The sequence below is a fragment of the Carettochelys insculpta genome, chromosome 20 (genome assembly GCF_033958435.1).
Source record: "Carettochelys insculpta isolate YL-2023 chromosome 20, ASM3395843v1, whole genome shotgun sequence".
Taxonomy (NCBI): Eukaryota; Metazoa; Chordata; order Testudines; family Carettochelyidae; genus Carettochelys; species Carettochelys insculpta.
Window position 1 is genome coordinate 25,696,637 of NC_134156.1, and position 18,225 is coordinate 25,714,861.

At 64.9% G+C, this 18,225-nt stretch overlaps 1 protein-coding gene across 3 annotated transcripts; it reads left to right on the forward strand.

Annotated features, from left to right (window-relative positions):
• Positions 1–2,718: 2,718 nt before the first annotated feature.
• Positions 2,719–17,520, forward strand: CANT1 (calcium activated nucleotidase 1). 3 transcript variants are annotated; one of them, XM_075014360.1, is made up of 5 exons: positions 2,719–2,787; positions 3,959–4,036; positions 7,368–8,010; positions 8,229–8,432; positions 13,645–17,520. In XM_075014360.1, the coding sequence occupies exons 3-5, from the start codon at positions 7,377–7,379 to the stop codon at positions 14,013–14,015; spliced, it is 1,209 nt and encodes a 402-aa protein (XP_074870461.1). In that variant the 5' UTR covers positions 2,719–2,787; positions 3,959–4,036; positions 7,368–7,376; the 3' UTR covers positions 14,016–17,520. The 3 variants fall into 3 exon arrangements, with proteins under 3 accessions (XP_074870461.1, XP_074870463.1, XP_074870462.1); XM_075014362.1 differs by lacking the exons at positions 2,719–2,787; positions 3,959–4,036 and adding an exon at positions 4,135–4,212; XM_075014361.1 differs by lacking the exons at positions 2,719–2,787; positions 3,959–4,036 and adding an exon at positions 6,950–6,978.
• The last annotated feature ends 705 nt before the right edge of the window (positions 17,521–18,225 follow it).

Genomic DNA, 18,225 nt, shown 5'->3' on the forward strand with positions numbered 1-18,225 from the left:
AGCACGGCCTCCCGCTCCTCAGGACAATGACTGTAGGTTTGACATGCCAGGACTTATCTCCAGCTGTCTGAGGCTGGAGCCAAGGCAGAGGGATGCGAGCAGGCACCAGCCTCCCTGGGGCTCAGCTCAGCAGAACAAGAAGCCCAGATCCCCTGTGACTCCACGAGGCTCTCTCCCAAGCCCTCGGGCGTGTCTGGCACTGGAATGGCACCAGGCTGCCTAGGAACTGGGGATGCTGTTTTCACAGGTGCAGCCAGAGCTTCTGCCGGCTGGGCCCAGAAATCCAGGGCCAGATGCTGAGGTGCTGTGCTAGAGTCTGTGCTAGGCTGGCTGCAGCCTGGCCTGGGGCTGCTGGAGGATGCTGAGGTTGCAGTTTGGCTGAGACAGCTGCACTGGTGCCTGCAGAAGGGGCGCATAAAAGGACCACAGCTATTCCAGGGGACTTGGCAACAGGGGTCCCAATCCTTTGGGGAGCAGCCACCTCAGCTCCCTGTGGGGCATGAGGGCCAGGGCAGGGGGCCCACGTGTCACTGATCAAATGCCCTCCCTTTTCCACCTGCCCACTGAAACTCAAGGTTCCCCCAGGATGAGGAAGGCTCCAGCCCTAGAAGCAGGGCTGACCCATGTTCTTCAGTCCTTCCAGCCCATTCCTGGGCCCAGGGCAGGCCCCTCCCACAGCATCGATTCTGTAAGGCTGGTTTAACACAAGCAGCAGCTTGGACCCAAGCATTGACCCGGGAGCAGTGTCTGTCCCTCCTTGGCTCCACACCTGGTTGCATGCTCTGGCTGCTCCCGGACCTCCAGTTTCTGGGCAAGTGCAGGGGGCAGGCGGGAACTACCACAGGGCTGTGCTCACATCCATGCCTGGGTAATTTAAAATCCTGCGGGTGCCAAGAAAAAGCAGCTGGGATGGGGAGGAGCCAGCAGGCTGGGATTCTGTTCTGCTCAGCTCTCATGTGCCTGCTGGAGTGCTGGCAGGGGCCTGCCAGCTGCAGCCCATGCACTCAGCAGGATCGGGGCAGGGGCGGCTGAGCAGGAGAAAGTTCCCAGCTATCACTCCTCTTGCTCGCACATCCTGAGCAGGCTGCACAGGGGGAATGAGCCCCCTTGCAAAAAGCAGCAGGATCACAGCATGTCTCTGCTGGGGCCAGATGGGGGAGGAAACCTGCAGGGCCCTGCGCTGAGACCCAGACCCCTCCAGCCAGCCTGCAAGTGCTTGAAAGGCAAATGTCCTGCAGGGGAAATGCAGCCAGTACCTTTCTGCAAGAGGCTAGTGGGACAGCCCCCACCCCCCAGGCACTGGTGACAGCAACCCAGTCGGTTTGGGCTCATCCACTCCTTGCCTGCCACTGCCTGAGGGCCAAGCTTGATGTGCTCCATGGGTCTGGCCCTCATGGGGGGACTCAAGGTTATGCCAAAGGAGAGGCTTGGGGTTAGGGGTCTGGAACAGGGGCATGCCTGCAATGCCCTGCCACCCTAGCGGCTCTGGGTTTCATTCCCTTATGGCTTGTCTTGTGCAAAAGTGGGCCCTAGGGAGCCCATCCCTGGTGGCAGGGGCGGGGGGTTCCTACCTGCTCCACATCCAAGCTACACCCTGCCTATGCCAGACTGTCCCACCTTCCTGTGGCACAGGACTTGATGATGGGGCCTAGATTTGCTCTGGCCAGTCCCTTGTCCCTGCTCCCACTCATGTCCTTGGCCACTGAGCGAGGGACTGGCGACAGCGGGGACGTGCAGGGCAGATGGGACCAGGGCTGTGTGCCATGGTGGGCTGGAGCTGGGTGGCAGTGTAATAGGACGGGGTCTCTGGGCACAGCTGGAAAAATCAATCCAGGGTAACTTTGCTTAAAATTTGGGCTAGTCACAGTCCCGCGCTGGGATTTCCTTCTCACAAAGGCAAATCCAACCAGCCACAACAGCACCTCGGCCAGCTCCACTGGCCAGCCAGAAGCCACACAAACAAACCCACAGACCTCCCAGCTGCGGTACCAGCCCAGCCCACCAACCCCCAAACTCGGGAGTGGGGCTCAAGCCTGTTCACCAACTCCACACAGACTTTTTCCAGACCCCAAAGGGTCCAGACCCCGGTCCCTGGTCAATATATAGTTGGATCTTGACCAAACACCACGCTCACCAATCCTTCACCTCTAAGTATCTAAAGGGTTATTAATAAAACAAGAAAGAGCAGGGCTGGAGAAGGATGGTTAAAGCCACCCTTCCCAGACAGCAACGACAGCTATTGATGCAGCCAGCGGTACTATACGGAGAGTCCTGAAGCTCTTTGCAAACATCCTTTTGAGGGAGGGAGGCAGGGAGGGGTCCCTGCTCCGGCCAGGCTGAACTCACGAGGACGGAGCACAGAGCGTCCCTGCCAGCGCCCACCTGGTACTTTTCACAGGCGCAGGGAAAATTCCCTCCTTCTGCCGTGGGTCTTGGCTCACCACCGGCCCTAGGGCAGCTGCAAGGCCCTCACCACGGCGCCGGGCGACAGGTTCACACTCGGGCAGGGACCCCAGGAACCCCCGCGGCGCTGGGCCTCCAGGTGCGGGCGCAGCGGGGGGAGTCGCGGGGCCGGCGGGACTCGCACGCAGACCATGCGGAGCCTCCCCAGCCGGACTACAGCTCCCAGCGGGCACCGGGGCGCAGGGTGCGCCGGGAGCTGAAGTGCGGTGCGCGCAGCATGCTGGGAGTTGTAGGCCCCGCGCCTGCGCGCTGTGGTGTGTCGCCTCCCGGCCGGCGCCGCGCGTCGCGAGAGGCCGAGCAGCCGGCGGCGCGGGTGGAGCCCCGGTGAGTGTGTCCCTTCGCCGCCGCCCCCTCCGCAGCGCCGGACCCCGGGTGCCCCGCCCCCTCCGCAGCGCCGGACCCCGGGTGCCCCGCTTCCCCGCCCCCTCCGCAGCGCCGGACCCCGGGTGCCCCGCTTCCCCGCCCCCTCCGCAGCGCCGGACCCCGGGTGCCCCGCCCCCCGCCCCCCCCCGTGCAGCGCCGGACCCCGGGTTCCCCGCCCCCCCCGTGCAGCGCCGGACCCCGGGTTCCCCGCCCCCCCCGCAGCGCCGGACCCCGGGTGCAGCGACCCCCCCCTTTGCAGCGCCGGACCCCGGGTCCCCGACCCCCCCCTTGCAGCGCCGGGCCCCGAGTGCCCCGACTCCCCCTCGCAGCGCCGGGCCCCGGGTGCCCCGACCCCCGCCCCCCGCAGCGCCGGACCCCGGGTGCCCCGACCCCCCCCCTCGCAGCGCCGGACCCCGGGTGCCCCGACACCCCACTCAGCACTGGGGATGGAACCCAGGTGTCCTGGGCTTCCGGCCTGCGTCCCCTTGCTTGTGCTTGTTCTGGGTTCTTTCCTGGGGTGTTTGGTGTTGGGAGACTCGGGTGCCCCATTGCGCCTGTGGGGCTGCCTGACCCTGACAGTGCGCGGGGGGGGGCGTGGTATGGGCCTCCCCTCCCTTCCCCGTGTGCTCGTCCGCCACATGCCCAGTCCCTCTGGCTGCTGATGTCAGGCCCTGAGCCCCCCTTCCGCCGTCTCTGCACCTTGCAGTGCGTGTGGGGGCCCTGGGGGCTCAGGGCTGCAGCTACCCAGGGCCAGACTGCACTGGCTGTGGGTTGGGCTTGCACAGGTCAGAGGGAGCCTGGGCTGGGCTGGGCTGGCAGAGGAGGTGGGTTTGGGACTGAGGGGCACATGCAGAGCTGTGGGCATGTGGGGAGGGGCTGGGGCTATAGGGCGAGTTGGAAGCGGAGGGAGCAGGTAACATTGTGCCCCCTGGAGCTTTGGTTCTCTCCCTCCTCCTGGCTGCTCCCAGCCCACTGCATGTACGGGGGAGTCAGTCCCTGGGTCTGTGCTCTGCTCGGGCCCCTGCTCTGGGCTCTGAGGCACTGGGCAGAGCAGCCAGCCCGGCTGGAGGGTCGCACACAATGCCTCCCCCAGTCCTCCGTCCTGCTGGCTCAGTGAGGCCTCTCTTCGCAGCCTGGAGCCTTGGCAGGGACCCTGTCCCCGTGCAGCTGGGGGAGCGCAGGAGATCTGCCAGCAGCTGTCAGCCCGGGGGTGAGTGAGGGCACTGGGTCTGCCCCTCCCCAGGGAGCTTGCGTCCCTTGCGGTGTGTGGCTGGGCAGGTTCTCACGCCGGCCTGGTAGAGATGTGGCCCTTGCTGGGTGTGCAGGGCTCTCGGCTGGCGCTCCCGGCCGGGGTGCCCCTACCGCATTTCCCCGTTTGCAGGCAAGGTGAGCTCAGGCCCTGGGTGACCGGAACCGGCTTGGTGAGCGTTGCTGGGCCTGGCGGGAAGGGTGGTAGCATCGTGCCAGAGCTGAGCTCGGCAAGGCAGACGGCTGCACACCCGCCCCGGCCCCATGACACTTGGAGCCCCCCAAATGCAGGTGGTCTCTGAAGCCCTAGAGCAGTAAGAAGGGGCTGGCAGTTGAAGGCACTGGGACGTCAGAGCCGTTTTGGCCTTTGGCTTGTCAAGCCGAGGCTCTCTTGGCTGGGCGTGAGCAGAGCTTGGCCCTGGTCGTTACCCAGCACCCCGCCCCCTCCCCCGCTGGCAGGGGTAGTGCCTTCCCCAGGGCCTCCTGCAGTCTGGGGGACCACAGGGGTAGGAAGGGGGAGGGAGTCCTGGCTCCCAGCCGCCTGCTCAGCACTCTGGGCCGTGCTGCTCCCTGGGCAGTGGGCAGGGTCCCCAGAGCCTGCCGCAGGTGAGCCAGCTGGGCTGAGCAAGCTAGGCCGGGGAGGGGACTGAAAGGGCTGCTGTGTCTTTAAGAAATGGCTGGCTCGGGCCAGATCCCTGAGCTGGCTTGTTTCCTGGATTGTGCTCAGGGAGGGACTGAGCGCAGCAGCTAGGGCTTGTTCCGGCACCGGTTGTACAGCTCAGCAGTGGGGCTGCAGCTGGGTCAGGGACAGCCCTGCGACTCTGGAAAGGCAAGTGGCTCTCGAGACACAGGCTGTTCCTGGGGGTGTGGGGCAGGGACCCCTGGGAATACCAAGGTGCTTTCTCCTCTGCAGCCTGTGTGACCTGATGGCTAAGAGCAGGTGCCTTGGAATCAGGACATCCAGGTTCTGCTGGCCCCAGCTCCAGCTCGCGCTCCCCTTCTGCAGGGCTGTGAGCCCCCAGAGGCCTGCTTGGGTGGGAGGGTCTGTGCATTCAGCTGGGCTGGCTGCAGCTCGCCTGCCCCTGGCTCCTGCACCCCCAGGGTCTATCCTATGAGCAGCTTGGCACGCTCTGGCCATTGTCCATCCAGGCAGGAGCTGCAGCTTCCCTGGCCCCTTGGTGCAAGGCAGTCAGAGCTGAGCCAGCAGCAGGGGGCCCTCTCGCTTGGAAGGAGCCCAGTGAGAAGCTGGGAGTGAAACTGGTCTTTCAGGGTTCTAGCCCCAACACTGGGCCCAGCCCTGCTGGGCTTCAATGACCTGCTGTGGGGCGTGAGCAGGGTTGGGCGGGGAGTTCCTCAGCGGCCTGGTGCCTGGGCTCTGCCAGGTGGGGAGCTACAGAGAGGCCATGAGGGCCTCTGGTCCTCCTTTGGCTTCCCCCATCTGCTGCAGGTGGCCAAAGGGTAGGAGGCATCGGGCTCCTGAGCCCTCTTATGCCACCCCTGGTCCCCTCCCTCCACTCCCTGGAGTACAGCACCTGCCGCACTCTGGGGCGACCTGGGATTCAGCGGCAGGAAAGCATGGGGTGGCCCTGGGGGCAGCACAGGGCAGGGGGCTTGAGGGGTTTCCAGTGTCTGGTAGGCCTGCTGCCAGGCCCGGCCACCCAGCGGTGCTTACGCTTCTCCTGTGGTCAGTGGGCACTGGTGGGAGTGCTGTGGAAAGGCTGGGACTGGGCTCAGGGCTCCTGGGCTCCCACTCTGCCACCAGCCTCCTGCATGAGCTTCACCAAGCTTCTCCCTGGCATGGGCGGCCATGCCCTGGGGATTCACCCTGCCAGTCTGGCTGGGTTTGGTGCTCACAGTCCACAGGGCAAACCTGAGTGCAGAGCACTGCCCGTGGCCACGGCGCCTGGGCTGGGTCAATGCTTCACAGGACCCTCAGGTTGGCAGGAGCCTGGCCTGCCTGAGGGCTCCTGTGCTTGCTCGCCGCCTGAGCGGTGGGGCTGCTGGAGGCGGAGATGCTCGTTCCCAAGCAACAGTGGCTCCCCCCACCCCACCCCGCAGTGAGCAGAGAGCCCAGGGAACTCCCCAGATGGGATGCCCCGCTTCTGGGCTCACCAGCCCTGTCAGACAAACCCTGGCCTGTCCACAGGGCAGGTGTGCCAGCAGCTCCCTGAGGCTATGTCAGGGAGCCCTCCCCACTTCACACTTTGAGTGCGGAAAGTGGGGCCCCTCAGAAACTTACGACACCTTGCCTATACGCAGGCTTTACTTTAAAATGTCCAGGGTCACAGATCCCCTGGACGGTAGCTGCTACCACCCCAGTCCTCAGAGACCCCTTTTTCCCAGACAGGCACACGGGGGGATGACCCCTGTGGGGAAAACACCGGGGCTGGAGAAAGGAAACAAGCTGTAACCTGATAGCTAAGTGGATGAAGGCACCTACATGGCCCCTTCTCAGGCACAAGTATCAGATCGTTTGCTTAAAACAAGTCATTTAGTCACAAAGCAAGAGAAAGTAACTCATGGGTTACACTCAGATGAAGATATTTCCCTGGGATTTAGCTTAAAACTTGCAAGGGAAAACCATCGACTCAGACAGCAACAGGAGAGAAGTACGGGGCAGCCAGTCCAACTAAATTCAAAATATCCAGAACCTCATCGCGCCTAACTGTACCTTTCCCTTCTCCCTACACCTCGGGGGCTGGTTTGCCAATTGTCCATATGCTTCTGAATGCCTGGGAGACATCTCCCCCGTGTCTTCCCCGCTGCTGGGCCGCAGAAAAGTAGAGCCCCAAAAGCTGCATTTGTTCTCTGTTTCAGCAAAGCTACTTCACTCCCATTGGCTCACCTGGGATTCAAGTACGGCAGGCGAGATCGACCCCTTCCCTGCAGAAGAGTACCAGAGAGGTGGCCGGGTTAGGGGTACTAAAAAAGTGGCAGAAATGGAGCACTTTAAAGACTAACAAAACGATTTATTCAGTGACGAGCTTTGGTGGGTCTGGTGAAGTGGGTTTGTCCCCACAAAAACTCATCACCGAATAAATCGTTTTGTTAGCATTTAAAGTGCTCCATTTCTGCTCCCTTCCCTGCCCTCATTCATGACAGGCTATGATGAGCAAGGGGCGGGGGTGCCAGCGGGAGGGCCCTGGCCGCAGGGGGTGGTGGCATGGCAGGTGCCCTGCCAGTGTGGGATCCTGCCACCTGCCCTGGGCTGGGAGCATAGCCCCACGAGGGCACACGGTGGGGGCCCAGCTCTGGCCCCGTCTCACCCTGCTGGGTCTCTCACTCGGTGCCAGGATCTGCCGATGCCCGTCCCACCCAGCCCCCGCCTGGAATGGAGTGAGTCGATGACCCCGCTGCGGATCAGCGTCGGCAGCCTGCCCGTCCTCGCGTCCATGACGAAGGCTGCCGACCCCCGGTTCCGCCTGCGCTGGAAAGCCATCCTGGTGTCCTCCCTCAGCGTGGCCGTCGTGCTGCTCCTGCTCTGCTTCCACCGCTCAGCCACAGGCAGGCCGGCCCTAGGCAATGCCCACAGCTGGCGGCACAGCCCACTGCCAGGGACCAGCTACAATGAGACCTACCCGCTGTCCCCACCCCAGAGGACAGCGGAAGGGGTGCGCTACAGGATCGGGGTCATTGCCGACCTGGACACAGGCTCCAAGGGCCCGCAGGAGCACACCTGGTTCAGCTACCTGAAGAAGGGCTACCTGACCCTGTCTGCCAGTGGGGACAGAGTGACGGTGGAGTGGGACCGGGCCGACAGCCTGCTGGAGTCCCACCTGGCCGAGAAGGGGCGGGGGATGGAGCTCTCCGAGCTGGCTGTCTTCAATGGGAAGCTGTACGCTGTGGACGACCGGACGGGGGTGGTGTACCTGATCGAGGGCACCAAGGTGGTGCCCTGGGTGATCCTGTCCGATGGGGATGGCACCGTGGGCAAAGGTGAGCTCTGCCTCCCCCTTGTCTTCCCTCCGCAGCCCCAAGCCAGGGCAAAGCTGCCCTGTGATCAGCAGCCCAACCCCTCCCTTTGTGCCCTGCTGGGCTGGGCACCTGTGGGTCGGAGCGTATGGCTGGGAGAGGCGGGTGAGGGCCCAGCCTGATACACCCCCATGACTGCACGAGGCTCCCTGGGCAAGCTAACGCCGCATCTCTCTGCCCAGGCTTCAAAGCAGAGTGGCTGGCGGTGAAGGACGAGCACCTGTACGTGGGAGGCCTGGGGAAGGAGTGGACCACGACCACTGGGGAGGTGATGAATGAGAACCCCGAATGGGTCAAGGTGGTTGGCGCCAAGGGGGACGTGGGCCACGAGAACTGGGTGTCCAACTACAACGCCCTGAGGGCTGCGGCTGGCATCAGACCCCCAGGTGAGAGGTGGCACCTGCACCAGCTGCCCCCGGCAGGCCTGCCTGCCCTTGCCGGGGGGCGGGGGAATTGTGGGTGCCCTCCAGGCTGGGGGGCGATGGGAGCACTAAAGGAACTGGAGGGGCGACTCTCCCCACTTCTGAGGAGCCGATGTGGGTGGGGCTGGGTGCCGGGGCCATGGCCAGTCTTGTCCCACGGGAGGCAGCGAGCCATGCCCAGAGTTCTGCTTTCCTGACGCACTCCCAGCTGAGCCCCACGGGGCTGTCAGAGGCAGGGCTGTGGGGTCTGCTGCCTGAGGAAGGGGGAATCTGCTTCTCCTGGTGGCGACTTCAGCCTGGCCAGCCTCCCGCATGGTCCGGATTTGCTGGCTGCTGGGGGCCCCCTGCTCACCTGCCTCAGGAAGGGGGGTCCCCTTAAGCTGGGCAGCTGCCTAGAAGGCCCTGCCAGGGCATCCTCGGAGCAGTGCCATGAGCACCTCTCCCTCAGCCACAGCCGCCCCCGGCTCCCTTTCTCCACTGGCCTCAGCAGCAGGCCCAGGCTAAGGAAGGGGTCTTAGCTAGCCCAGTCTGAGGGGACCCCCTAGCCTGGCTGTAGCCCCTAAAGCCCCTGTGTTCTGGGCCAGCCCTTCCTGGGGGAGGCAGCTCAGCAAGCTGCCGTTCCCCTCCCACCCTGCCCGCGCTGCTCTCTCCTGGGAGCTCTGCCCCTGCAGCCCCCCTGGGCTGGGGAATGCGGCGGGGGAGTGATGTCTGCAAGTGAGTGGGGGCAGTGTAAGCCGGGGGCAACCACCTCTTCCCCACCCACCACCTCCAAAGGGAGCTGCCCCATGACAGCGCCCAGCCCTGAGCCCCTTCCAACACCCTACAGCCCTAGCACCTCCCCAGCCCTGAGCCCCCTCCCGCGCCCTACAGCCCTAGCACCTCCCCAGCCCTGAGCCCCCTCCCGCGCCCTACAGGCCTAGCTCCTCCCCAGCCCTGAGCCCCCTCCCGCGCCCTACAGCCCTAGCACCTCCCCAGCCCTGAGCCCCCTCCCGCGCCCTACATCCTACCTCCCCAGCCCTGAGCCCCCTCCCGCGCCCTACAGCCCTAGCTCCTCCCCAGCCCTGAGCCCCCTCCCGCGCCCTACAGCCCTAGCTCCTCCCCAGCCCTGAGCCCCCTCCCGCACCCTACAGCCCTAGCACCTCCCCAGCCCTGAGCCCCCTCCCGCGCCCTACATCCTACCTCCCCAGCCCTGAGCCCCCTCCCACGCCCTACATCCTACCTCCCCAGCCCTGAGCCCCCTCCCGCGCCCTACAGCCCTAGCTCCTCCCCAGCCCTGAGCCCCCTCCCGCGCCCTACAGCCCTAGCTCCTCCCCAGCCCTGAGCCCCCTCCCGCACCCTACAGCCCTAGCACCTCCCCAGCCCTGAGCCCCCTCCCGCGCCCTACATCCTACCTCCCCAGCCCTGAGCCCCCTCCCACGCCCTACATCCTACCTCCCCAGCCCTGAGCCCCCTCCCGCGCCCTACAGCCCTAGCTCCTCCCCAGCCCTGAGCCCCCTCCCGCGCCCTACAGCCCTAGCTCCTCCCCAGCCCTGAGCCCCCTCCCGCACCCTACAGCCCTAGCACCTCCCCAGCCCTGAGCCCCCTCCCGCGCCCTACATCCTACCTCCCCAGCCCTGAGCCCCCTCCCACGCCCTACAGCCCTAGCACCTCCCCAGCCCTGAGCCCCCTCCCACGCCCTACAGCCCTAGCACCTCCCCAGCCCTGAGCCCCCTCCCGCACCCTACAGCCCTAGCACCTCCCCAGCCCTGAGCCCCTTCCAACACCCTACAGCCCTAGCACCTCCCCAGCCCTGAGCCCCCTCCCGCGCCCTACAGCCCTAGCACCTCCCCAGCCCTGAGCCCCCTCCCGCACCCTACAGCCCTAGCACCTCCCCAGCCCTGAGCCCCCTCCCGCGCCCTACAGCCCTAGCACCTCCCCAGCCCTGAGCCCCCTCCCGCGCCCTACAGCCCTAGCACCTCCCCAGCCCTGAGCCCCCTCCCACGCCCTACAGCCCTAGCACCTCCCCAGCCCTGAGCCCCCTCCCGCGCCCTACAGCCCTAGCACCTCCCCAGCCCTGAGCCCCCTCCCGCGCCCTACAGCCCTAGCACCTCCCCAGCCCTGAGCCCCCTCCCGCGCCCTACAGCCCTAGCACCTCCCCAGCCCTGAGCCCCCTCCCACGCCCTACAGCCCTAGCACCTCCCCAGCCCTGAGCCCCCTCCCGCGCCCTACAGCCCTAGCTCCTCCCCAGCCCTGAGCCCCCTCCCGCACCCTACAGCCCTAGCACCTCCCCAGCCCTGAGCCCCCTCCCACGCCCTACATCCTACCTCCCCAGCCCTGAGCCCCCTCCCGCGCCCTACAGCCCTAGCACCTCCCCAGCCCTGAGCCCCCTCCCGCGCCCTACAGCCCTAGCTCCTCCCCAGCCCTGAGCCCCCTCCCGCGCCCTACATCCTACCTCCCCAGCCCTGAGCCCCCTCCCACGCCCTACAGCCCTAGCACCTCCCCAGCCCTGAGCCCCTTCCAACACCCTACAGCCCTAGCTCCTCCCCAGCCCTGAGCCCCCTCCCGCGCCCTACAGCCCTAGCACCTCCCCAGCCCTGAGCCCCCTCCCGCGCCCTACAGCCCTAGCACCTCCCCAGCCCTGAGCCCCCTCCCGCGCCCTACATCCTACCTCCCCAGCCCTGAGCCCCCTCCCACGCCCTACAGCCCTAGCACCTCCCCAGCCCTGAGCCCCCTCCCGCGCCCTACAGCCCTAGCTCCTCCCCAGCCCTGAGCCCCCTCCCGCACCCTACAGCCCTAGCACCTCCCCAGCCCTGAGCCCCCTCCCACGCCCTACAGCCCTAGCTCCTCCCCAGCCCTGAGCCCCCTCCCGCGCCCTACATCCTACCTCCCCAGCCCTGAGCCCCCTCCCACGCCCTACAGCCCTAGCACCTCCCCAGCCCTGAGCCCCCTCCCACGCCCTACAGCCCTAGCACCTCCCCAGCCCTGAGCCCCCTCCCACGCCCTACAGCCCTAGCACCTCCCCAGCCCTGAGCCCCCTCCCACGCCCTACATCCTACCTCCCCAGCCCTGAGCCCCCTCCCACGCCCTACAGCCCTAGCACCTCCCCAGCCCTGAGCCCCTTCCAACACCCTACAGCCCTAGCTCCTCCCCAGCCCTGAGCCCCTTCCAACACCCTACAGCCCTAGCACCTCCCCAGCCCTGAGCCCCCTCCCGCGCCCTACAGCCCTAGCACCTCCCCAGCCCTGAGCCCCCTCCCACGCCCTACATCCTACCTCCCCAGCCCTGAGCCCCCTCCCACGCCCTACAGCCCTAGCACCTCCCCAGCCCTGAGCCCCCTCCCACGCCCTACATCCTACCTCCCCAGCCCTGAGCCCCCTCCCACGCCCTACAGCCCTAGCACCTCCCCAGCCCTGAGCCCCTTCCAACACCCTACAGCCCTAGCTCCTCCCCAGCCCTGAGCCCCTTCCAACACCCTACAGCCCTAGCACCTCCCCAGCCCTGAGCCCCCTCCCGCGCCCTACAGCCCTAGCACCTCCCCAGCCCTGAGCCCCCTCCCGCACCCTACACCCTAGCTCCTCCCCAGCCCTGAGCCCCCTCCCGCACCCTACAGCCCTAGCACCTCCCCAGCCCTGAGCCCCCTCCCGCGCCCTACATCCTACCTCCCCAGCCCTGAGCCCCTTCCAACACCCTACAGCCCTAGCACCTCCCCAGCCCTGAGCCCCCTCCCGCGCCCTACATCCTACCTCCCCAGCCCTGAGCCCCCTCCCACGCCCTACAGCCCTAGCACCTCCCCAGCCCTGAGCCCCCTCCCGCGCCCTACAGCCCTAGCACCTCCCCAGCCCTGAGCCCCCTCCCGCACCCTACATCCCTAGCACCTCCCCAGCCCTGAGCCCCCTCCCGCACCCTACATCCTACCTCCCCAGCCCTGAGCCCCCTCCCGCGCCCTACAGCCCTAGCACCTCCCCAGCCCTGAGCCCCCTCCCACGCCCTACAGCCCTAGCACCTCCCCAGCCCTGAGCCCCCTCTCGCGCCCTACAGCCCTAGCACCTCCCCAGCCCTGAGCCCCCTCCCGCGCCCTACATCCTACCTCCCCAGCCCTGAGCCCCCTCCCACGCCCTACAGCCCTAGCTCCTCCCCAGCCCTGAGCCCCCTCCCGCGCCCTACAGCCCTAGCACCTCCCCAGCCCTGAGCCCCTTCCAACACCCTACAGCCCTAGCACCTCCCCAGCCCTGAGCCCCCTCCCGCGCCCTACATCCTACCTCCCCAGCCCTGAGCCCCCTCCCGCGCCCTACAGCCCTAGCACCTCCCCAGCCCTGAGCCCCCTCCCACGCCCTACAGCCCTAGCACCTCCCCAGCCCTGAGCCCCCTACAGCCCTAGCACCTCCTCAGCCCTGAGCCCCCTCCCGCGCCCTACAGCCCTAGCTCCTACCTCCCCAGCCCTGAGCCCCCTCCCGCGCCCTACAGCCCTAGCTCCTCCCCAGCCCTGAGCCCCCTCCCGCGCCCTACAGCCCTAGCTCCTCCCCAGCCCTGAGCCCCCTCCCGCGCCCTACAGCCCTAGCACCTCCTCAGCCCTGAGCCCCCTCCCACGCCCTACAGCCCTAGCTCCTCCCCAGCCCTGAGCCCCCTCCCACGCCCTACAGCCCTAGCACCTCCCCAGCCCTGAGCCCCCTCCCGCGCCCTACATCCTACCTCCCCAGCCCTGAGCCCCTTCCAACACCCTACAGCCCTAGCTCCTCCCCAGCCCTGAGCCCCCTCCCGCGCCCTACATCCTACCTCCCCAGCCCTGAGCCCCCTCCCACGCCCTACAGCCCTAGCACCTCCCCAGCCCTGAGCCCCTTCCAACACCCTACAGCCCTAGCTCCTCCCCAGCCCTGAGCCCCCTCCCGCGCCCTACATCCTACCTCCCCAGCCCTGAGCCCCCTCCCACGCCCTACAGCCCTAGCTCCTCCCCAGCCCTGAGCCCCCTCCCGCGCCCTACAGCCCTAGCTCCTCCCCAGCCCCCTCCCACTCTCCCACCCCTGGCTGCAGCGCGCAGCTGCCTCCAGCGCCCCCGGCCAGCGCTCCCTCCCACAGATCACCCGTGTGCGGGAGGGATATTGTTTGTATGCCGGTGTGGTGGGGACTTGTCGCGTCACCGGGGCCCCGGGACAGGCGCGTGGCACCGCCTTGGCCTTGCTCTCACCCCTACCTCCCCCAGGTTATCTGATCCACGAGTCAGCCGCCTGGAGCGAGACGCTGCAGCGCTGGTTCTTCCTGCCCCGCCGGGCCAGCCACGAGCGCTACGACGAGAAGGCCGATGAACACCGGGGCACCAACCTGCTGCTGCAGGCCACGCGGGACTTCCGCGACATTGCCGTCAGCCACGTGGGGGCCGCGGTCCCCACCCACGGCTTCTCCTCCTTCAAATTCGTCCCCGACACCGACGACCAGGTCATCGTGGCCTTGAAATCCGAGGAGGACGATGGCAAGATTGCCACCTACATCATGGCCTTCACGCTGGACGGGCGCTTCCTGCTCCCCGAGACCAGGATCGGGGCCACGAAATATGAAGGGATTGAATTTATTTAACGGGGCTGGCGAGGCAGGAGCCCAGGGCCCGTGGGGTGTGTGGAGCTGTGCCCCAGCTTAGCCGCCATGTGGGGAGCAGAGCAGCACGGCCAGCCTGGGTCCTGGCGGGAGGCGACTCCGGACTGAGTGGCAGGGCTCTGCAGTGACCCTCGGGCAGCCTGTGTAAAAAGGGGGTTGCTGCAGTGCTTGTGGCTTGAATGTCTCAGCCCTGGTACGTGGTGGTGAGCGGCAGGTCCACGGCAGGGCTGCCGGCCTGGCCTGCACCCCAGGGCCCTTCCCAGGATGGGCATGCAGAGCCCTGGACGCTGTCAGGGGAGCTCCCCAGGGACTTAGCAAAGCTGTGAGGCAGCCAGACAGGGCAAGGGAATTGCTCGGGGACTCTGGCACTGGCCCCTGTGGCTGCCTGCCCCTCCCACAGGCAGGGCCCTGCACCCCATCCCCTGGCTCCGGCTGCTACATCATCCGGGAGTCTCCCCTGAAGCCAAAAGGGCCTTTGTGGTGCCCAGCAGGGTGGGCGCAGCTCATGCAAGCAGCACCAAGCCCACTGGGTGGCTGCGTGGGGGTCGGCCCCTCGGCACTGCTCTTTGGCAGCGGTGCGCCTGGGAGGAGCCTGCGGCGCAGCCAGGGCCCGGCAGGGGCGGCGCTCGCCAGATTAAATTGACCAAAGCGAAAGGTGCCCCAAAGCTGTGTGGTGAGGGTTTTGCTCTGCCACGGGGTCTCCTGCTGGAGAGCTGGGGTCAGCAGTAGGGATCCCTGCCGGGAGGCCGAGTCCCATCAATGGAGCTGGCAGCCAGGAGCCCCTCTGAATCCAGTTCCCTGGCCTCTCCTGCTGGCTGGCGCGGGCGCTGGGCTTGGCAGCGTCAGGCTCTGACTACAGTTCTCCTTGGGATAGGAGCAGGCCAGCACCTGACTCTGCCCCCCATGTCCCGGCGCGGCCCTGCTCTCCATCTGGGCAGGGTAACTTGGAATGACATTTACGTTTGCCAGCTGAGCCTTGTGCCTGCGTCTGCCATGGGCCCCCGTGCCTGGGGCAGAGGGTCCCTCACCAGGGCCTGCCTGGCTGTGCTTTGCATGCTGAGGTGAGCAGGGATCTGCACAGAGTCTGGGCAAGGCCTCTTCCTGGTCCCCTTGCCGGCCGTCGCCTCCTTAGTGACTTTCCAGCCCCTCCCCTGCTGCGACCAGCCATGCTGCTTGGTAGCTGCCTCTGTCAGCTAAACCAGGCTGTTCTGGGGGTGTGGGCGCCCTCCCTCCCAGAGTAATGGGGCAGCAGGACAGGAGAGTCCCTGTGGGCAGCAGAGGTGCACAGCTTTGCAGCCAAGGCTGTAGTCTGGCCCTGCCCCGGTGGTGTGCAGGCGGGAGCATCTGGTGGAATGGGATTGGCCCTTCCTGGGCTCTGGCCTGTGCTGGGGAGGCCTGGGCCCTGAGGAACTGGTGCACGTTGCATTAGGGACCAGTGCCAGCAGGGTGACGCAGGTTCACTGGCACATCCCCAGCAGGGTTCCTCCAGCTGGGCAGCAGCGCTCTGTAGGCAGCCTTCCTGTGGCTGGGGCCCCAAGATCCTCCTGTGCAGGGAAAGGGGAGCCTGCCCTAAGTCTCTTCTGCGCCAGCGTGCTCTGGGCATCCCCCAGCAATGGGAGAGCATCCCATGCGCCTGTGAGCAGTCCCACCGCCTGTCTCGGAGCCCTTTCAAGAGATTCAGCAGAGCCTGGCTCCCAGACAAGTCCCTGCTTGGTCCCTGTCTCAGCCCATCACAGCAAAAATGGAGGAGTCCTGGTTCAGGGCGCCCAAGTCCCTGTTCTGGGCAGGCCCTGCCTCTGGCCCTGGCTGCATGGTGAGAGGGCAGCAGCTGGGGCTGCAACTCCCTGGGAGTGGGAGAGCCCTGTGTGATGGGGTTCTGGGGTCCCCCAAGCTCTGCACCCTGTCCGCAGGCAGGAGAGTCTCTCACTCAGCAGGAAAACAGCAGGTTTGTTAGCCGACAGGACACAGCATCGTACAGAGGAGTCAGTACAGCAGGCAGAGACAGCCAGTCCAATCCATGTTGGGGAGAGGAGGCCCCGAGGGGCCCCCAGAGCCGGGGCCTGGCCCCCTCCTTGGTCTCTCTCTCCCTCAGCCAGACTAACTGCTTCCAGTTCCAATTCAAACCCCTCAGGCTCCACCTCCTCCTTTGTCTGCAGTACAAAGGTGTTACCTGGTCGTCAAGGTTACCCTCAGCAGGAGCCCCACACCCTCTGTGAGCCACTCACACACACACAGGTATCCCCCACTCCATCACATCTCTCCCCCCTTCCAGACCGAACTGAGCGGGGTCACTCAACTGGTGACCTGGGGAAGTTCGGGGCTCTCCCCTTGTGACAGGGCATTGGCTGTACCCTCTGTTCTCCCCTTGATGTGCACCATCTCCACGTTATAGTCCTGCTGGGGGAGGCTCCAAGTCAGGAGCTTGGTCTTGGCCCTTTTCATGTGATGCAGCCGGGCAAGTCCCTTTAGTTCCCTTGGGTTGGTTGGTCTCGCTGCTTCGGCCCCGGTCCGTCAGCCATGTTCTCAAGTCGGGCGGGCAGAGCCCATACAGATGCTGCAGCACCAACAGATCAAACAGGTCTTTTGTGGTCTGGGTCCTGCCCCATCTGACCACCAGTCCATACAGCTGCTCCAGCCAATGTCTGGAATTCAGTTACAGTCCAGTAACGGAAGGTACAAATGCTTCCACCCTTGGCATTTAGCCAGACCACCACAATGGCTGTGTGCCTCAGTTTCCCCTTCCATGCCACACAATAGGTTTGGAATGTTCCTCCTCATGTGAGAGGTTGCAAGACTAGTTACAGGGAACAATGGTGACATTTCAGAGTTACAGACTCCTTCAACATACAATTCATGCTTCTACATTAATGTCATCATGTCACATGGCTCTTTTCAAACATTCAGTGCATGGTACAATTCTACAGCTTTTGGTAGCAGCACCCCTTGGTTACAGCAGTCAGCGTGAGTAACAGAACAAACCCATTGCAACTGTACATTTACGTTGCTCTTTGGTAGACCACAACTTTTGTGTAACATCCTTGAGAATCTGGTATTTTGGGGATAAATGGCTGAGGCCTTTCTTAGCACCATCAAGTTCTAATCGTCTCTCTTGCCCCCGGGGTGGAAATCTGATCTCTCTGGCTGTGCCCTCCCTTCTAACAAGAGCTGGGCCATTGATGAGCTCAGGGAGACGGCCCCCTCCCAGCCAGCCTGGAAATTTGCAAACCAAACTGCTTTCTGAGAGCTGTTTTGTGAGTCCCAGACGCAGAATCCACATGAAGGAATCCCTGTTTATCCCTTACTGGCCCACCAGGCCCAAAGCTCCTTTGTCCTTCCACCTCCAACTACTGCCTCCCCATGGAATTAGAAGTCGAATCCAGTATGAGAATATGAGTGTTTCCACCATCTGGAGATGGGGAATTGCTGGCTCTCTCCTGCATCCTACAGAGATTGGCTGTGCAGCTGTTTTATTTGGTTCTCACAGGGCTGCTCACACTACCTGATAGTTTTTACTTTACTTGCATTAACTTCCAATTCCTGAGAAACTTTTACCCTGCCTGCTTTGGACCCTTGCAGAGCACAGCCAGTGGTTTCACACTCAGGCAGGTCCTGGCCATCAGGAGCTGAAACAAACTTCTCCCCAGTCAAAGGGCTGCTCTGGCTCTTACAGACATGCACCTTTCCTGTTCACTCTCCTTCACCTCACTCCCATTTTCTGCAGTCCCCACAGATGGGTTAGGAAAAGTTTCAGGGAAATTCTCTTCCTTAAGAGCTTCCCCAAACAACAACTCACCCCTGTCTGCCTCCACGGGGGCACTGCTCCCTTGAGCCACAACCAGCTCCTGGGTTTCACCTACACCCAGGATCACTTCTGGCCCATTAGGCAGATTCCCACGTAATCCCCCTCCAGGCAGACAGCCAGTACCACCGGACAGAAGGTTAGGATCCCTTTCCTCCCTTCTGCTACCAGCTCCTTTATCTTCATCAGTCAGCGTAACTCCATTGCCCGTCTGTTCTTGTGTCCTGGTGAGAGGATGACTCTGGTAGGACAGAGTCCTCTCACCCCCTCCCAGTAACACCTCAGCATCAGGCAAAGAACAAGTACCAGAATCGTCTGGTCTCTGGGATTCCCTGATGATACTAACTGGATTAGACCGAGTTAAAGCATCATCCCCCCTGAGAGACACAGAGG

What these genes read in the sequence shown, in the direction of transcription:
- CANT1 (XM_075014360.1), top strand. Translation starts at nt 7,377, where the DNA reads ATGCCCGTCCCACCCAGCCCCCGCCTGGAATGGAGTGAGTCGATGACC. An exon ending in GGATGGCACCGTGGGCAAAG is followed by an intron (nt 8,011 to 8,228) that starts GTGAGCTCTGCC and finishes CTCTCTGCCCAG; the next exon opens with GCTTCAAAGCAGAGTGGCTG. An exon ending in GGCTGGCATCAGACCCCCAG is followed by an intron (nt 8,433 to 13,644) that starts GTGAGAGGTGGC and finishes TACCTCCCCCAG; the next exon opens with GTTATCTGATCCACGAGTCA.